Source organism: Crocodylus siamensis, chromosome 3 (assembly GCF_052110815.1).
Source record: "Crocodylus siamensis isolate JL-2025a chromosome 3, ASM5211081v1, whole genome shotgun sequence".
NCBI classification, from domain to species: domain Eukaryota; kingdom Metazoa; phylum Chordata; order Crocodylia; family Crocodylidae; genus Crocodylus; species Crocodylus siamensis.
This window is the reverse complement of record NC_143397.1, coordinates 40,508,811-40,529,636: the sequence shown is the minus strand read 5'-3', so window position 1 is coordinate 40,529,636 and position 20,826 is coordinate 40,508,811. Positions and strand designations below refer to the sequence as shown.

Genomic DNA, 20,826 nt, shown 5'->3' with positions numbered 1-20,826 from the left:
TTTACCTGTCCTTTGCCCAGTGATAATAGAGAACAGTTATAATCTTCTTTGTGAGAACTATTTAAATTTTTGAAGACTAGTATCATGTCTCCACTCAGTCTTCTCTAGCCCAAGCAAAAAGTCTGGTCCTTTTAGTCTTTTTTCACAAGTCATATTCTGTAGACCTCTGACTTCTCATCATTTTGGTTGCTGTTCTCTGGACAAAGTTTCTCTCTCTGGTTGGACAAAGCACTCTACTTGAGGCCATACCAGAGCTGAGCAGAGTGGAAGGATTATCTGATGTGCCTTACATACAATCCTTCTATTAATGCATTGCAGTATGAATGTATGGCATCTGGTTTTTTTCACAGTATTGTCGACTTGTGTCCAGTTTGTCCACATGCTGTATTTGTGCACTTGATTTTTCCTAGGTAGGTGTGATAGAGTGCATTTGTCCATACTGAATTTCATCCTGTGCTTCATAGATTCATAAATGCTAGAGTCAGAAGGGACCTCAACAGATCATCGAGTCCGACCCGCTGCCTACACAGGAAAGAGTGCCAGATGCTTTTCCAGCCTTCTCTTTAAGACCCCCAAAGTAGGGGAGAGCACCACCTCCCTTGGAATCCCATTCCAAATTTTGGCCACCCTTACCATAAAGAAGTTTACAGTCATAGAGCTTGTCCTATAAGCCCCTAACCATATGAGTTGCCCTCCTCTGGACCCTCTTGAGTCTATCAACATCCTTCTTGAAGTACAGTGCCCAAAACTGGATGCAGTACTCCAGCTGTGGTCTAACCAATGCCACATAGTGGGGAAGTATCACCTCCTTGGATCTATTGGTCATGCATCTGCTGATGCATGATAAAGTGTGGATAGCTTTGCTGATGATTTCGTCACACTGACGACTCATGTTCATCTTGGAGTCCACTATGACTCCGAGATCCCTTTCCACTGCCGTGCTGCTGAGAGGGTCACTTCCCAGCCAGTAGGCATGCTGGATATTTTTGCGCTGTAGGTGCAGCACTCTGCACTTGTCCTTGTTGTACTGCATCCTATTGTGTACTACCCACTTTTCTAACCTATCCAGGTCTGCCTGCAATTGTTCCCTACCCTCCAGAGCGTGCACTTCACCCCACAATTTAGTATCATCCACAAACTTGGACAGAGTACACTTCACACCCACATCCAAGTCACTGATGAAGATATTGAAAAGTACAGATCCGAGAACCAAACCCTGTGGGACTCCACTCCATTACTCACATCCTTCTAGGTCAATACCGAACCGTCTACTACCACTCTGGGTGCGACCGCTAAGCCAATTTGCCACCCACTGAACCATGTAAACATCTATGTCACAGCCTCTTAATTTATTTATGAGAATGGGATGAGATACCATATCAAAGGCCTTGCTAAAGTCCAAGAAAATGACATCCACCTCTACTCCTGTGTCTAAGCATCTTGTGACCCTGTCATAAAATGAAACCAGATTGGTCAAGCAAGTTCTGCCTGCTATAAATCCATGCTGGTTTCCCTGATGCATTATTTTTCCCACTGGGCTCCCACAAATATAATCCTTCATAATTTTTTCAAAGATCTTTCCAAGGATGTAGGTGAAACTGACTGGCCTATAATTACTCGGATCCTCCTTCCTCGCCTTCTTGAAAATAGGGACTACATTGGCCCTTTTCCGGTCCTCTGGGACCTGACCCACGTGCCACAAGCACTCAAACAGCCGTGCCAGTGGTTCTGCTATGATACCAGCCAATTCCTTTAGTACCCTTGGATGCAGCTCATCCAGGCCTGCTGACTTGAACACATCCAGGCCATCCAAGTGACTCTGCACCAAGTCAGTGTCAACAGTTGGTAGGCTCGTGTCCCTCCAAAGAACCCATTAGGAGACTTATCTTGAGCCCTGTTCAGGAACACAGAGGCAAAAAACTCATTGAATAGCTTAGCCTTGTTCCCCCTCTCTCTGTCAGTAATTGCTCCTCCTTGTTCAGTAGGGGTCCTATGCTGCCCTGCACCTTCCTTTTACTCCCTACATACCTAAAAAAAATGCTTTTTGTTGTCTGTAATTTGTGTTGCCAGCCTCAGCTCTGTAGTTGCTTTGGCCTTTCTAACTGCCTCCTTGCAAGTGCTGGCCAAGTAGGTATACCCCTTCTTGGTAGCTTCCCCATGCAACACCAAATCCAGTAGGGCACTCCCCCTAGTGGGACTGTATACCACCTGCATTAGGTGAAGGTCCTGCATGCAGGTTAAGAACCTACGTGAATGGTTGGATTTGGCTGACTCGTCCTCCCAGCAGTTGTCAGGATAATTTAGGTCCCCCATGACAATCATGTCCCTAGACTGTACAGCCTCTGAGAGCTGCCTCACGAATTCCAAGTCTAGCTTTTCTTCTTGGTGCAGTGGTCTGTAGCAGACCCCCACCACAAAGTCCCTTTCCCCATTACCTCCATGTATCCTAACCTACAATGCCTCAACTTTCTCCTCCTCTGATCCCATTTTGATTAGGGTAGATGTATAGTGCTCCTTTACATAGAGAGCAACCCCACCCCCTTTCCTCCCTACTTTGTCCCTTCTGTGCAACCTGTAGCCCTAAATGTGTACTTCCCAGTCATGGGTAGGGTCCCACTGGATTTCTCTTAGCCCCACTAAATCGAAGTTATTATCTGCAAGCAGAAGTGCGAGTTCTTCCTGCTTGTTCTCCATGCTCCTAGCATTAGTATAGAAGCACTTGAGCCCTCCAAATGGTGTCTTCAATGCTCCCCCACCCCCATTCTGATGCCCAAAGGGCCCCTTGGTACTTACTTGGGTGTACTTCTGCATGTCTCACAGTTTGTAGGTTCTAGATTCCCCCCATCATATTTAGTTCAAAGCCCGATGTAGGAGGTCAACCAACCTGTAAGAAAAGAGACTGTTACCTTTTATGGAGAGGTGAAGGCCAACACGTCCCAGGATGTCCCTTGCATGGAAGTGCAGATTTTGGTCCAGGAAGCCATTCAGTCCATTTCTCTAACCTTTCAAAATCATTTTGAATTCTGATCCAAATTGCTTGCAACTCCCTCCACTTTAGTATCATCTGACGATTTAATGAGCAGGCACTCTCCTGCATCATCCAGGTCATTACTAAAATATTGAATAGTACTGTACCTCAGGCAGATCTCACTTTTGAATTATATTTGTAGTTTGAGAGTGAGCCCTTGTTAACTACTTTTTAAGCAGTTTTCCAGTGTATATTCACTTTCTAGAGTTAACTCTAAACCAGATTTCTGTAGTTTACTTGAGCGAGTTGTATAAAACAGCATCAAAAGTCTTAATAAACTCCAGATATATCATATATAGGGCTATACTCCACAAATCCTGTTAACTTTGATAGGAAATTTAGCTAGTTTAACATAAACTGTTCTTGACAAATCCATATTGTCTGTTATTTTCACCATATTATCTTCAAGGTGCTTAAAAGTAGATGGATGAGGATAGAAAGAATAAATGGGAAGAACAGATAGGATAAGAATGTCTATGGATGATTATCATTTTATAGATGAGTTCTAAAATCTATTCATCGGCATATACACTCAGTGTACAAGAAATTGAGGTGAACTCCAATTGCCCAGTGTTGCAAGAGTATTTCCTTACATGTTCAACAGCTTGCAGAATAACTCTGCCTTTTCAGTGATCCCAAAGCATTGCTAGAAGTATTCACCTCTGATTCTTCACTATTCAAAGAGCTATTTTGCAAAAGAGAAAAAATCAGCTTTTCAGACTTACGTTCTGCAGATACTGAATTTATACCTTTGGACATAACTGGATGCTTCAAGGAGAAAGTAATATGGCATTTAAGCTTCCATTTTCAGAAGACCAAAATCTTAAATTGAAAAGATATGAAAACAGGAGTAGTAGCTCCTAATGCTTCTATTTGGTTTCTGCAATTTTAACTGCTATACACCTGAGTTCATTTCTACTGAGCTCATCTCTGACTGCAAACTAAAAAGTACTGGGGGGAAACGTATCTTTAAAAATGATGCTTTTCAGGTTCATAGTAAGTGGTTAGAATTATATCCTTAGAATACATGAATGCTTTTCCTTTTTCCTTGCAGAAGTCAGAAATTACTTAGGCTACCAGCATAAGGGAAGAAAATATATTTTAGAAAAATGACTAGAGTAGAACAGCTATCTTGTTTCTCTCAACTAGAGGTCAGTAGCTCACTATACGTCCTATGCCAAACCTGTGTGTGCCAAATTTAATCATTTTTTTTAAATTACTTTTCAAATGTGATTTTTCTTAAATTGCACCCTATGCTGTGGATAATTCTAAAGCAACTGCAGTATCAAATGGCAGTCTAGAGGCTGTATTTTTCTAGCTAACATGTAGTGGGCTGTACTTTTAAAAGAACTTAGGCCACCCAGAATTTTGTATCCTCAACCATGGTCAACACTTGTAGGGGCATTTAATTACAAGCAGAAATTATAATATTTAAACAAGCACTTGATCTATGAGTAAAATCATGTCATTGATGTATGTGTGTGTGTATGTCTGTGTGTGTGTGCATATATATATATATGATGTAATTTGCACCTCTAGTTAACTGCCTTGACAACTGTTTGCAGGAGATTAATAGTAAGAAAAATGAAATGCTATTCTACTAAACCATCACCCCATTTTATATAATCTTTTTGCTTTGTTTCCTGTAAAAATCATAGATACTATGGTGTCCTATTTATAATGATAGATGTATTGCATTCCTTTCATGCATGAAATACAGACTGTGGACACATTTTATCACATTGTCACAGTTAGTACTTGATTTGTTGAAGTACAGTACAATACAACCTGTGAAACTATCACAGAATTCCCCCCACCACCACCTTTTTTTAGTTTTTCATAATTCCCCAACAAGTTTTCCATCATTAATTAAAAACAGAAAATATAAACCAAAGTTTAAAAAAATGAATTTATTTTCTTCTGACAGCTTATAAATTCACTGAAAGAGGTGGTATAGGATTTTGAACTTTGATGCTTTATCGTTATGTGAGTGACACACCATGCTGTATCTAGCCTGGAAATTTTGTTGCGTTTTCATCACAATTAGCCTTGATACAAATTTGATTGAGAGGAATATATCTGAATCACATTTCAGTAAGACAAAAGCAGTGCTGTTTGGTAGTTAGAGCCACATAGCATGGGTTTTATATCTCACAATGTGATAGGAGCTGTCCATCTGTTGTCAGTTGAGGAGTATTCATGGATTTTGATAACGTAAGGTGGACTGAAGGTCAGTAGTGCCTACCTTCATCAATGTTTGAAAGGACAATTATGACTATGTCTTGCTATGATTACACATTCCTTTATCACCAGATGGGATTGCTTTAAGTACTTACATGGAAACCATAGAGGGTAACCTTCAAAACTATACAGACATTAAAGCTTGTTCTACTGGCCATATACAATAAGTTGCACCAAATCAAGACACTACTGATCTCTGAGCTTGCCTCCAAGTGCAATTTGGAATGTTATGGTTGATCTCTGTAACCTAGAGTGCAGGCAGAAGTGACATTTTTCAAGTAACCCGGCTCCTGAAAGCACTCTTCATCTGTGTTATTACATACCTACATAGCTGCAGAGTGCTTTTAAAATGGCTGATCACACAAAAAATTAGCCCTGGTTAAATCAGGTATTACATTAAACTGCTCAAAAGCAGAGTGCCTTCGGGAACTTGTGTTCCTTCCCGAGTTAGTTTTTTGCACAGGAGGCAGGGCAGGGCTGGTACCCAGCTCCACCACTGGGCTGTCAGGAGGAAGGATTTCCTGCTATGGCAGGGGGTCAGACTTGATGATCTGCTCAGGTCCCTTCTGACCCTACCAACTATGAAATTATGAAACTATGGATAGGGAGCACCCAGCTGCTAAATGGCCAGAGCTGGGGGGAAATGGTTGGGGAATGGGGCCACCTCACCTCACATCCCCCCCACCCCAGCTGGAGTATTGATGGGGACTGGGTCAGGCTGCTGAGGGGGCTCCATTCCTTGCCCCTTCCCTCTCAGCTCTGGCCATGCAGCAGCTGGGAGCAGCCAGCGTGGAGCTCCTGGCTCCTGAATGGCCAGAGCTGCAGGGAGGTGGAGGTTGGTGGAATGGGGTCCCCTCACCTCACAGGCCCAACCTGGCTACCTCCTATACCCCAGATGGGTTTTCTGGGGGTGGTGCATGAGGCAAGGGGGCTGCATTCCCCACCCTCTCCTCCAGCTCTGGCCATTCAGCAGCCAGGAGCTCCGTGCTGGCTACCCCTGGCTGCTGAATGGCCAGAACTGAAAGGGAAGTGGGGAAAATGGAACTTCCTCATGTTAGTAGCCCAAACTAAATCCCACCAATATCACAGCTGGGGGGGCAGCAAGATGCAGAGGCTCCATTCTCTGCCCCACCAGCTCTGGTGATTAAGAAACTGGGAGCTCCTTCCTCTCCCCTCTCCCCATGCCTCACTGATAGCCCAGCGCTTGAGTGGGAAGGCAGGGCTGGAGAGAAGGTAGTTTCTGCAACCTCCTAGGAAGCTGCTGGAGTGCCCCCATCTGCTGGCTTGGACCAGTGCAGGCTCGCTCCAATTTTGGCCCCTCCCAGCCCAACAGGGGAATGGGGTGGAGGTGGCGCAAGGTGCAGGGGCCCCATTCACAGCTTCTACCCACCCCGGCCCAATAGGTGAACATCTGTTGGGTCATAGAGTGTGCTCTAACACATGGTGCTTTATGTAAAATGCCATGAGCTGGACCTAACACCTGTCTGCACCCCTAGTGGCTGTTGCACCAGCTGATGCAACTCAGCAAACCTCCACTGACTTCAGCAGAGCTAGGCTGAATATTTGTCCCTATATATGTTTTAGGATGTCTCTTCATCATACAAATTGGGTCCAGTCTCCTGAGAAATCACAAATTTTTACCATGCTTCACTGAAAGTCACAATGGGTGCAGACAGAAGTGATAATTTTTTCCTGATCTGGCCGCAGAAAGCAGCCTATAACTGTGACTAAACACAAGTGCAGCTTAAAAATAGCCAGTCGGGTGAAAAATCTGAACTTTCATTGCTTGAGGGTTCAGATGAAGATGTTTTGAAACACAGCATCTTCTGTAACTTCTGTCTGCCTGCCTCCCAGCCTCTGGGAGTGGGGAAAGAGAGCAAATAGAGTTCCACTGGGGGGGGGCATTTCTGCCCTCACTTGAGGGTGGGGTATTGGAGCCCCCCTGAGGTGGGAGGGCTCCAGTTCACCCAACCTACCCTCCAGCACCAGCTGAGGAACCCCATAGAATGAGTTCCCTCTGCTCCCTTTCCCCCTTCCCATTCTGAAGACAGTGTAGGCTGGCAGGGAGGAGGGCCCACTGCTAGGAGAAGCCAGCAGCAAGCTTGCAGCCAGCAGCTAGATTTCCCTTCCCCCTGGAACCAATAGTGAACTTCTTTTTGGTCCAGGGGATCATTGTAACTCAGAATGTCTCCTGCAAAGCGTTCTCAGTTACAGCGGGGAACTGTACTTCTGTCTGTGCCCAATATGTTCTCCACATGTGATTCTCAGAAGAAATTACCAAAGGGAAATTAGCCTGTGCAATGCCCCTATATTCAAAGATCTTTTTCTTGAACCTCTCATCTTAAACCATTTACCAGCTACACACAATGGAATAACTTCTCATTTAAGTAACATCAATATGCCATTATTTGCCTTGAAATACCCCATGATTTACCTTTTCCATTTTGACAGTTTTGAAACTAATATCCACTTAGAACAGTGAATGACACAAAACTGGAAGTTGTACACATTTCAGCCATCTGGCATATTTCCATGCATGCAAGTCCTGAAATACTATTGAATTTTAGGATATGTATACATTTGCATTCAGCTATACATTAAAACCACAAACAACTGAAATGGAAAATTAAAAAAAGAAAGAAAAGGTAGTCATTGTAGAATCCATTATTTGTCCTTTGGTAATGTATTCTTAACAGCAAAGATGAGTAATACAGTATCTGAAGGCATTCTCTTGCCTACCTCATTTATATGCACATGCAGAAAGAAAAGGCAATTCTTCCCCTGACCTGGACAAATGTATTTCATCTCCATGATGAACTGCTCCAAAATCTAAGTCTGTGCTGTAGGAGCGCATATACATAAAATAGAATGACCTGTTGTCTGATGCTAAAAAGAGTCTACTGGAATCAGTACATCCAAGTTGCATCAGATATCTGTAACTAATAGAATTAATTTAGTAAAAGGCATAAGATACCTTTCATTGATCCTGATTTAATATTGGTCATTTCTAAGTCTTCTTCATTAAAACCATTATTTAAGAAGGTGGAACAAACAGCTTTCAAATTTATAAATGCTGCATCAGTCCTTTTCCGAAATAAGGAAGTCTTCCTCAGTGAATTGTAGTAAGTAAATTAGATTCTTAAGACAGAACAGAACCTGGATATCCAGCATTATCCTTCCATGTGGCATGATTTTAATTAGAAAAGATTTGAAGGAAGGAAGTGTATGCTTCCTGCTGATTTCTGGTAGGTGCCATTTTAAGTACCAATCAGCTGAGTTCTAATCCACATTGAAGTCAACTCAATCTGGAGGCAAGGTTTAACTATTCTTTTTAAATGAGCTAGACCAGTGTAAGAAAGGTTAGCTTTGTCCAGCGAAGGGTTCACATAAGCTGTTTGTTTTGTGCAGAAATATTTGAAGAGCAATAGGCAATATGTGAACAACAACATTTTTTTTCAGAAGTGATAGTAATTTTTCAACTTTTTTTCTGCTCTAGCATCATAAGTGTAGTGGTACAAAACATTTCTACAGCCAGACCAGCACTGTAATCTAGGTTAGGTTTGTGTACAACATGTAATCAAGGAAGGTCTTCTGTAAGAAGTTAAAATTAATATAGGGCAGTTGTGATTGCGCATTTACTTATACCTTCCCACAAGCATTCTCACATAATAGGACTGTCCGTTCAATAGCTGTATACAGCTGACACACCATAAAAGCAGATTGCTCCCTGTAAATTTGGGAGTAAAACATAGATTAGTCGCAATAAATTATTTAGAAATAGTTCAGATTTTTCCAATTAATTTTTTTATCCAACATTTCTTCTAAATTATACATTTTTATCACAAAAGGTAGAGTTCTTTCCATTTAAAAATATGAATCATCACACTTGACATTCAGGATTATTGATTGTGCCATAAAAAGCATTCTTAACTGTACTGAAAATCCCAGGAAGTGCTAAAAGCAAGACAACATAATTGAATACAACAGTTACTGATAAAGGACATATTTTATGTTTTAGAAATCTCTGTGTGTAAGATTATGCCATGTTTCCCAGTTTATTATCTTCATCTGTATAGAATGTTCTAATAATAAAATAAGTGTCTCTCTCAGGGTATGACTGTACTGTCTGAGGACTGTACAAGCAATGATGCGCAGCATGCCTACTCTGGACGTTCTGTCCCATGAAAGAAGAATGACAACCTCTGTATAGTTGCCTTGGTGTAGCATTGGGCATTTACCAGTAGGCTCTACCTAGAGATGAGCTTGCTGGCATTCACTTGGTGCCGCGCTGAGGAGGCTACATTGCATCCATTCTGGGGAGGTGGAAAGTATAGACAAGACGACCAGTGATTCTCTGCACTACTCCTTCACGCAGCCCTCAGCTGATCTAAATATGCCCCCAAAGTATAAGAGAGGGAACCCCCGCTTAGTGTTTTTAATTGGTTCCGGAAAAACTGAGTGCTAAACGAAACAGTTTTAAGCAAAACCAATTTTCCCATAAGAATGAATGTAAATAGAGATAAGTCATTCCCGAAGCTCCCCACTCGTACTATAAAATCACTACAATCCCCCACTATCCAACATCTAAGTGTAGGTAAATACTTTATTTAACACTTTGAACATTGAAATAATGTATAAAATTATAAAATAAAGTAATGAACTGTATGCACAGATGCACTTTCACTTTTACTTTTTGTTCTTTCGGCTTCCTTCAGCATTCAGAATCAGAGCCGTCAGGGTTAGTGTCAGTTTCTGGAGATTTTGAAGTGGTTGGCTGAAGATTTCTTTGAGGGCTGGCTGCAGGGGTTGAAGTCGGAGTTGTGTACTTCCTGAAGCAGGAATCCATTGATGGCTGTGCTTTGGGTTTCTTCTTTTCATCATCAAGCAGCCTGTAACAATTGACTTCATTGTTAACTCCTCTTGCAACTGCAGAACTGTGCTGCATGTCAGGGTCATTCTCATCAAAGTAGGAAAGAAAAGCTTGAAGATGTTTGAAAGCTTCAGCCATGCGTTTGCTAGTTAAGACCCTTGCTGGTTGAACATCTTCCGTATCTTCCTCCTCTTCATGGCTTCTCTGCTGCTCTGTTTGAATGAGGTCCTCATTGCTTAATTCCTTCGTTGCAATTGATTAACTCCTGAATGTCCTCAGATTCAAGTTAATCAAATCCAATTTTCCTTCCAAACTCAACAATATTGTCCTGAATTGTCACCACCGGTTCCTCAACCTCTTGGGAATCCTGGACACAGTCTGCCCAAAGTTTTCACCAGACACCATTCATTGTTTTGGAGGTAACTCCATCCCAGGCACTTGAAATGTTATCTATTGCCTTGTGGATATTATAGCCCTTCCAAAATTCTTTTAGGGTTGGAGCACCCTCTCTTTCTGTAGCCCTGACTGCCTGGGCAAATGTTTTTCTTATGTAATAAGCCTTACAGGCAGCAATGACACCCTGGTCCATCAGCTGTACAATGGAGGTGGTATCTGGGAGCAGGAAAATGACTTTTAAATTATCACTGAGGTCATCAAGTGTGGTAGGATGCCCTGATGCATTGTCTAAAATGAGAAGTGCCTTGTGGGACAGATTCTTTTCAGCACACTATTTCTCAACTGCAGGACAAAAATAATCCCTGAACCAACTCTGAAAGACTGACATTGTCACCCAAGTCTTCTTGTTACACTTCCAAATGACTGGCAGACTGCTTTTGATATACCCCTTGAGAGCCTGGGGTTTTCTGAGTGGTATACAAACAGTGGTTTCAATTTAAAATCCCCTGCAGCATTACTACCAAGCAATAAAGTAAGTCGATCCTTGGACACCTTGAAACCTGGCATCGACTTCTTCTCCTGGGATATGTAGGTCCTAGAAGGCATCCTCTTCCAGAAGAAGCCTGTCTCATCAGTGTTGAAGACTTGTGGAGGTGTATAACCCCCCTCCTCAATAATTTCCACAAGCTTATTTCTATAGCTGGAAGCTGCTTGGATGTCAGCACTAGCAGCCTCCCCCTGAATAGAAACATTATGCAAGTTGCTGCATCTCTTAAATCTTTCAAACCACACCTTACTTGCATAAAAAGGCTTAGAAGCAGACCCCTCAGGCAACTTTTTCTGTAAATCATCATACAGACTCTTAGCCTTCTTCTGAATAAGCATCATACTCAAGGGCATGCGGCACTCAGTTGTATCCTCAATCCACACACTGAACAGCTTCTCCATTTGTAACATAATTTGAGCCCTACTCCTACTGAGTTTCAAAGCATTGAAAGGAGTTACAATTCTACCACATTCATTTATTTTGTCTTTATTCTTCAATATGATCCTAACAGTTGACCCAGCCAAATTCAGTGCTCTATACAGACCTCATTCTGGCATTCCTCCACTTCAATTCGCTTCAGGACATCCAATTTAAACTCCAGCGTTACGCTTTTTCACTGTTTTTTTCTCAGCACTTGCATTCTTAGAGTCAGTTGCATGTTTCTGACTCATGGTGCAACTCAAAAAATGAAGCAAGATAGTGACACAACTACAAAAGAGCACAGAAGAGCAGAGAGCACAAAGTTTTTGACGAAACAAGATGGCGACAAGGCTGTTCGCCACTGATGCTCCCTGCCCAAAACCTGTTAGCATTATAGCAAAACCTGTGAGTGCTAAGTGAAACTGGGTATCAAAGTGAAATGAGTGCTATAGCGAAATAGCGCTAAGTGAAACAGTGTCAAGCGGGGGTTGCTTGTACTGTACTTTTCCTGGTTCATTTTAACAGCAGTAGTGAACTGTTCCTTACCCATGACATTTCCGGATATACAGGAAACATCCCAACACACCAATGTGTGTATGCATGTACTTACTTTATTTGGCATTTCTTTTCTCTTGGGTATATAGCTAGACATAAACCAGATAGATCCACCATGTTTCTCCAAAAACACTGTATTCAGTAGGAAGCCCCATAATAAAGTTACCATGAGATCATGGCAGTGCTAATGGAATAGCACATTTTCTGTGAAAACACTACATTTTATGATGGACTTGTATAACAGTGTTAGGGAAGTCTCTTACTTTTTTTCCCCCTAAAGTGTCTTTTTCTTGGTCCATCACAATGAATTAGTTTCTTTTAAATAGGATGTGAGTAAAGTTGTATCAGACTTTCCAAACATAAATGTTAGCTTGTAAAGCAGTAAATACCCTTAGGAATGAATTTAATTTCAAGATTCAAAATATTCTTCACCTCAGATATGGAACATGTTTTTGCTTTACAGGCAAATGAGCTTACTAATGAACTAGACACTAAAGAAAGAATTTCAGCGAGTCTTATTTCCCTATGATTAGTCAATGACACAACTTTTTATCTAATTTAGAAATAGATAGCTCTTTGTTTGCACCAGAAAAAAGTAATTTTTGTTTCCTAAGTAAATTCAGTTTACCTTCCAAATAATACAATTTAGTTTATTTATAACAATATTTTAATATACTTATTGCTTTTGAGTGAAAATCCAAATGCCAAACACAGAAAGGAAGTTGAGATAGTATATTGTCAGTGTGCAAATATCAATATTTGTACTGCATGAGCATTGCTGAAACCAAAGATTTGCAAAGACATTAATGGTGAGGAGTTTCTCCCCTCCTACTTGTGGCAGACAATGTTTGAGTTCTGCAGTTTTAGATGCAAGTATCTAAATTCTATCTAAGCCCCCCAACACCTAAGCGCTTGCTTGAATATCTGGCTGTAAGGATGAGATTAAATTCAACCTTGTAGGCTCCTAAATAGGACTTAAGTGGAATGGTTGAAGCCAAGTCATAATGAGCAGTCTAAACTGGCCCTGTTCAGTGGCCACAAAATTGCCAAGGTGCCTGCAGTTATTAAGCACTTCTATTTTGGATTGAGAGAATTCCATAGTACCTAGACCTAAGCTACTCTGCATGCAAAGAAAGATCTAGACCAGCCACTAGACCAGGGGCAGGCAAAATATGGCCCACAAGCTGGATCCAGCCTGCCATTCTATTTGGCCCATGGAGCCCCTAAAAAATTTAGTAAATTAATATTTATTTGCCCCACCTCCTTGTCAAAGCTGGCTAGACCCAGGGGCAGTAGGACCCAGAGGGAGCCCTCAGCAGGCTTGCAGGCTTGAGCAGCCCCGCCAGTTCTCTGCTTTCCTGCCCCCGCCCTGCTCCAGCACCAGGTGGCTGTGGCTCCCGGCTGCATCCCCAGACCACAGAGCAAGGGACCACACTCGTAGGGGTGTGTATGTGTGTGTGCATATGTGGGCAGGCACAGGGGCAGAGTATGTTCGTGTCTGCAGGCATGGGGCAAAGCGTGTGTGTGTGTGTCTGCAGACACAGGGGCAGTGTGTGTGTGTGTGTGTATAGGGTGAGTCCCACATGCACACCCCTCCATACACGTGCACTTATGCACCCCTCCCACATGCACTCCTCCATACACCTGCCCTTGCACTTCCATACACAAACCCCAGCCACACTTCCCCTATACCCACCCACACACCCACAGCCCCCACAAACCTATACCCACCCCAACAATATAAAAGAATAAGACTTCATTTTAAGCTATTGTGCAGTCACCTCCATATACACCACACAAACGCATGTAAATAAGGACAAAAATATTTTTTGAAAACAAATTAATGAATGTTGTAGATGATCACTTTTTAGAATATAATTTGGTATTTTTCTGGTTCTGAGATGGCAAAACCCCTTGCTGAAAGGAGTACTTCTGGGGGCAAGGAGAGGGACTTCTGGTGGCAAAGGTCAGGTGTTAGGGGGCAGGACTTCTGGTCACAAGATGGTGACCAGGGGGTGGGGCATCTCTCAAGGGGCAAAGCTACCCATGTGGCCCTTGACAGCTTGCCAAAACTCAGTAAGCAGCCTTATACCCACAATAATTGCCCACTCCTGCAGTCAACAGGGCAGCCAGAGTCACAGGTGCTGGTTGCTAGGGCAACCGGTTGAGCCAGCTCACAGGAAGGGACAGGGCTTGGCCCTTCTTAAGCCCAGGTGTGAGGCCAGGAGGGCAGTTCCCCTCTGGCGGCCAGCGGAGGGGGAGCTCAGCCAGTGCAGACAGAGGGGAGAAGCCTGACTGCATGAGCATCCCCTGATTGCTGTTATGGGTTGGAGTATTTCCCAGTAGGGCTTGAATGTTTGTTTTGGCTGGTTGGTTTAGCTTTTTATGTTATAGCCTAGGGGCTTTGTGTTTTTGTGTTTGCTGTTTGACTGGAGGACCGGGTGAGGCTATTAGGAATTGGAGAAGGCCTCATAGGGACTCCATGGTAGCTTGGGGACCCTGGCGCCAGAGAGGGCACAGCATTTGGCGTGCATTAACCCCAGCCCCAGAACAAGGGGGGCAGCGAGAAGTCCCTGAGAGAAGGCAAGGACAGGGGCAAATCACAGCAGGGCCCAGATTGAATACCACATTAGTACCATCTGCGAGGCTTGGGCTGTGGTGTAGGGAAGGAAAAGGAGCCACAGACAGCGCCCCTTGGCACCGGTCCACATCAAGTGGGCAGCCTCCCGCTAATTACAATCAATCAATCAATCAATCAAGATCAAGGCATGGCAGGCAAGTAAGCAGGCAGTTGGCCTATAACAGGAGGGTGGAGTCACCACGAGAAAGGCTCCCATAGCAATACTCTTGTCAGTGACTTAACCACCGGGCTATAGAATAGTGTAGCTGGTGATATTTTCCATCTGTCCAATTAAAGTTGGCCCACTGGGCAGGGAAGGGTGAAAAAATGGAAAAGAAAACCAAGCAAGCTACAGCATGGATAACTGTGTAGCTCAGTGAGGAGGGAAGGAGTCATCACTTTTGACGGCAGCATAGTAAAACAATTCTAAAAGTGTGTTTTCAAAAAATTGGAAGTTCTTTTTCTCCTTTCAGTCTTCACCAATTTACTTTTCATTTGTATTTACTTATAGAAAAGCAGTATTTGATGGTTTGGTGGCTACTGGGAAATGAAATGATGGTTTTAGTCCAGTTACTAGTGGACAGATACCCATTGGTAACTGGTGGTGAGTGACAGTTTTCCTGGAAGATATAATAAACTACCTACTCTGCCCTGTTTACAACGCAATGCAAGATCATGTTTTCTTCTGCTCTTCTTGTTGTATATTCTTGTTGAATATAAGATGTCTGTCTCCAATACTATCAATATGGCACATTGAACAATAAATTTGTCTCCTCTGTGCGTGATGCCCTTTCATGAATGATAAATTTGTCTTATATACTGGCACCTACATATTTCAGAGATAGGCATAGTACATGTGCACATGTACTTAAGGCAGTTTAAATTATAGAGAGACTACAGGGACAACAACACTAAGGGGTTGATATATTTACCATAGGAGACCATTTGTAAGCTGAGTGCAGTATTGATTAGATAAATCAGATAGGATTTGGGACAGCAAAATTGCTTCTGAATTCAGTTTCATTCGTGGCAGTGTAACATGCTATAGAAATGAAGTAAGTAGATCAACTTGTTTTGTACTGTGTCAAAAAAATTCAAAGCTTTGGAGTTTTAGCTTAGAAAGGCAGTAGCCCATAGGCTTGCTCCCCATTGAAACACTAAACAAAGCTAACCGTGATAAAGAGAACTAAATTTAAAAAATTCTAATATTTCATTACAAAGCCTTTTTAAAGTTTATGCAAAATATTTGTTGAAATGTCAAGATATTTTGAATGAGCTCTTGTAAAACCTTGTCAGAGGTGATGGAATATTCAAATTTTTTACCTATGGAAGGTGCAAGTCAAAAGGTAAAGCATTGACCAAAGCTCTGATCCTGAAGAAAAACTTAGGAGAACTCATCACCTGTATGGAGCCTCACTGATGGGATTTTTTATTTCTTACCTTCCAGGTTTTCCAGGGAAATTTTGACAATGACACACACAGAAAGAATGTGATTGACCCTCCAATCTATGCACGGCACATAAGGATTCTCCCTTGGTCATGGTATGGTAGGATCACTTTACGGTCAGAGCTGTTGGGCTGCACAGAAGAGAACTGAAAAGGATCTTCGCTAAAAACACACCTCTATATTCTTAAAAGTATCTCCGTAGAAGAAACTGTGCAAAACCTGTATGAAGTTGAATGGGTTTTTTCATGAACAAGTGCTCACTTTATGGTAGGCCGCTAACTGTCTTTTGTAAGGAGGTCTAAGCCTGCCCTTTAAATGATCCAATCCAATTTTGTCCTTTAAATCCGTTACAGTATTGTCCCTTTTGCTGTGGAATTACCTTTCTAGTTTTCTTCTAAGTTGTTCACGCTGGTTGAAATGTGTTAGGAAAGAACAGCAGCATCCTTTTTACAAGGAAGGAGAATCAGCATGACAAAGCTCATTTGCAGCTTTAGAAAAATTGGGCTGACACACACTTTGCAAATCACACTCATCTTACTTGTAAAAAATGATACTGCAGCTTTTAGCAATAAGTTTTCTCTGGGATGACTGCGTTATATTGTTTCCCTTGTGCCTATCAAACACTGTCAATATTTCTGACACGCATTTTGAAGATACTCTGTGGTGCAAAGCACTTGTGATATTACACATCATCTTTCATTATATTTATTTAAACTGCAGAGTTCTTGCAAATAAGAATCACTTCCACCCAGTTTTACTTTGTTCTTACTTTGCTATGCATGTGATGGCCATAGCCTCTGTTTTCTATATTTAATCTCATTGTTAACAAAGTCTTCTCTAAAAGAGGTGTCCTATTTGTATACGGAACAAAATCTGCTATCAGTATATTATGAAGTTAATGACTGTGTCAGATCAAACTGTATGAATTTAGTTTGCAACTATATTTGTCACAGAATCTTATCATACACACTGTAAATCCAGTTTGACCTAAATTCTTTTTGAGTGGATACAGGCACATATTTGTGCTGCAAAAGCAGCATTGATATGACCACATATTCGGCCTTGCCCAGAAATGGACATACAGTCCTCACAGACCTGCCCACAGGATTACTTTTGCCTGATGCCTTCATAGTCTCTAAGAGGGAAGGTGCATGTGGGGTCAGATAGTAGGTGCTAAAGCATATAAATTACACGCTCCAGCCCCAGACACATACATCCCAGTAGGCCCCGTCTGTGTTGCAGGCCATAAAGTTCCTACAGAAGGTGAACTCAACAGGAGCCAAAGTGTGCAAATGCAGGCATCTTAAGATCCTGCCTTGATTATAACTTTTTAGGTACATATCTATTGAGCAATATGAGGCTTGAATTTGGCCCTGTTTCTTGACTTGTAGACTATTAACAGAATAACTTCCTTTTTAGCCCCTCCAAACACACTGCCTTGTTTTAACAACATACAAACCAGATAGTATCAATTCTGAGGCAGGAATATAAGGGCACAAGTGATTGATAGCTTCATCCCTGCTGTGTGGAGGAACAAAATTAAGAGAAACTACGTGAGGGAAAACTGTTCAGCTTGGGAGGAACTGGAATGTGTCAGACATACAGGGAGGGCATGGATTCACTGATACCAGAGAGCTACATGAACACTGAGGGGTGGATGTTAGAAGCAACATTCTCCCTAGGATGTAGGATGTAGCTGGAAGTAGTCCTGTGACATGGGAGTTAGGGCTTCTACATTAGTATTATCAGTTTTTCGATGACACATCTCTTTTGCAGAGTGAGGTAATGTAATTTTAGTGGACAGGGCATAAAACTGGGAACTGGGAGATCCTCCTCCATTTCCACCTCTGTTGCTTATTTGTTTTGTGCCCTTGGGCAAGTTACTTTACCTCAGTGCCTCAGTTTCTCTATTTGTAAAATGGGGAATAATGGTATCCACTTTTTTAAAGTATTTTGAGTTTCACAAACAAAAAGTTCTATATGAGAGATTGTTGTTTTACTGCTTTCTTCTCAAATTCTGGGGATAAAAGGTAGGGACTTCTATTTATTTAAAGTAATTTTATCGGAAATATCAGATTATTAGTCGTAGTTTAATTTCATAACATGCTGATATAGATATGTAGTATACCATGTCCCACTGTGTTTGTCACCATTACATTCTCACTGACTCTCAAGCATTGCATTCTGAACCTGAGCCCTGCTTCCCAGATAAATAAGTTGCCTCTAATATACAAAGCAAAAGCTTATTTTTTAAAATGTTTGAATTTCAAAATGTGTATGATCTCACATTTTCCACATAGAGAAAATATCCATTTTGCTTTAAAAGACCTGAAAATTTTCAAAACAGTTTGTTATTGATTACTAGAGGTCTTCTCTAGGGTTCATCTCAAATTACTTGAACTAGTAAAGAAGAACAAAACAACAAAAACCCCTGCCACTATAAAATTATTTAACCCTTAAGCTATATTTATACAAGTATTTATTTTATAAGGCTTAGACATGGATTTTCAAAGACTTCTAATTAAGAGTCTATAAAGGTAAAAGAAAGTATGTGTAAGAAATGTTGAGGTCCTGTGCAACACTGCTAAGTTATTTTGTTTTTCTTTTTTTTTTTATTTGTGCTGCATAACAAAAGCCACTAGACTGTTAATGTCTTGTCTGTAACTGTGTTAACAGCATTCCTTAACAATGTATATATGAAGTGGTCTTCAATCGTAGTGAACAATTTTAAAGAGAAAGTCAATCATAATGGCATTTTTAAAGAGCAAAAACTACTGGAGTAAAGGGGGACTGATGTATTCCTTAAATTACACACTACCCATGTTTTGCACCTTAGGCTCTTCATAGAAAGAAAGTTGAGTAGTAAAGTTTGGATTTTTCCTGTAGGTGATATGTAAAAGGGTCTAAATCTAGCTTTCTATTCTGTGAAAAAAAAAATCCCCTGCATTTCACTGCAGGTATTAAATAAAAAGCACGCAGACACCACCACAACCTGCCTGTGCCCACAAAATCAGAGGCCGCTTCAGAAAACTAGGCCCTCTAGGTCAGCAATTTGCTTTAATGTTGTTTTTCTAATTTAGTTTATATGTTCATGAGTAATTGTTTCTGTTTACTGGTACTTTAATTTAATACTTTTTAAAATTCTGAGTCCTGGCATACTGATAATTTTTCATGTTCATTTGCATGTAAAAAATAGCATAATTATGCAATGGGCTATCATAATTTTCTCATCTATATTTTACAAAGTTAAATATTTCTATCTGTTCATTTTTGTCAGTCTTCATCAGTTCATTCTTCAGAGCCTGAAGAGAAAGTTCCAAATGCCATATTGTTATAATGCCCTGTGATACTATATGATGCCTTTACATTTTCAAAAGATTCACTGGGGATTTTTTCTAGTGACATCATTCAGTGTTTAGTTGCCAGATCACTTTCTTTAAACTGAATTGTGTAACTGTAGTGCCAAATTCTGCTCCAAGTGGCAGCCATATAAATCTAAAATAAATCCATTGAATTCCATGGAATTACTTCAGATTTAAGATAGCAGCTAAGAGCTTGATTTGACCCATCACCATCATTGTTCCTCTTTTTTTTTTTTTTTTTTTTTTTACCCCTTTGTAAGCATTAAACTCATTGTCCTTAGGCATATTCTAAACAAGTCCATCTGTTAAAAGCAACAGGAATCCACACACACAGAAAGTATAGAATATGTCCCTTTTAAGAAAGGTTGGGAAAACATTCTGAAATAATCTTTAACTTTTGTATTAATTGTAACAATGACATTGAAATGGAGTGACAATGTTCTCCTAATTAAATTTCACCCTGAACCAGTTAAATATTTGTAGGCAGACTTCACCTTTCTATAGCTCTAAAATGTGCTACTTTTATAGCCTAAGAAATAAAACAAAGGCACAAGGCTTAGATTTATCTATATTCTATTAAGGGCTTATCACATTAACTGGTTCTGATTTTTAGGTTGACTTTCTCTTTCGGAATGACTGCATACAAATTAGCGTGAGTTTTGAAGACTAAGGATACTAATGAGTGTATCTTTGCTATTACAACAACTATGAAATATAATATTCAGTGCTGGCTTCTGATGTGTCAGTAAGTACAGAAGTATCTCAGACACAATGACCTTTGCAACCTTTCAAGCTGTGTAATATTCAAATGTTTTTGTATATACTTAAATCATGTAGAATGATGTAAAACCAGTATGACCTTGTCTAGTCTTCAAACTTACCAATAAAACTTTTGAAAAATGAGGACCTTTTTTAGTGGTTATAATGAAATACCTTGAGAAAGATACAAGTTATCTCAGTCTAAATGGCAACGAATGCAAAATGTAGATACGATACGGTATTTTGTTGAATGCAATCTTTGATCTTCAGGGTGGGTAGGTTTGTTCTTGATGATAGCAACTCTTTTAACATGCTTCAAAGGGCTTTTTTTGTTATTTCAGATAAAAATGCAAAGGTTCAAGTGAAACTAACAATTATTTCATGTCTTGTTGGAGTTTGGGTGGGCACCTGCAACATAAACGTGTATCTAGTTTCCTATAATTCAAGTATCTAGGACAGTCTCTGTCTTTCAGTATCTCACCCATGCATTGTTGAAATGGTTTGAAAAAGATATGTCCCGGCCATGATGCTTGTTTGCCAGACCAGGGCAATCCCAGTCTGAGGAAGGCAGGAGGAACAGT

General features: G+C 41.0%; 1 protein-coding gene across 4 annotated transcripts in view; it reads left to right on the top strand.

Moving 5' to 3' along the window:
* EDIL3 (EGF like and discoidin domains 3) overlaps positions 1-20,384 on the top strand; it is a 462,394-nt gene extending 442,010 nt beyond the window's left edge. For all 4 annotated transcript variants that reach the window (XM_090038214.1, XM_090038211.1, XM_090038215.1 and 1 more), the window contains one exon: positions 16,125-20,384. In XM_090038214.1, the coding sequence (XP_089894340.1) occupies positions 16,125-16,274 (150 nt within the window). In that variant the 3' untranslated portion in view covers positions 16,275-20,384. The remainder of the gene's footprint in view (positions 1-16,124) is intronic.
* Positions 20,385-20,826: the final 442 nt, after the last annotated feature.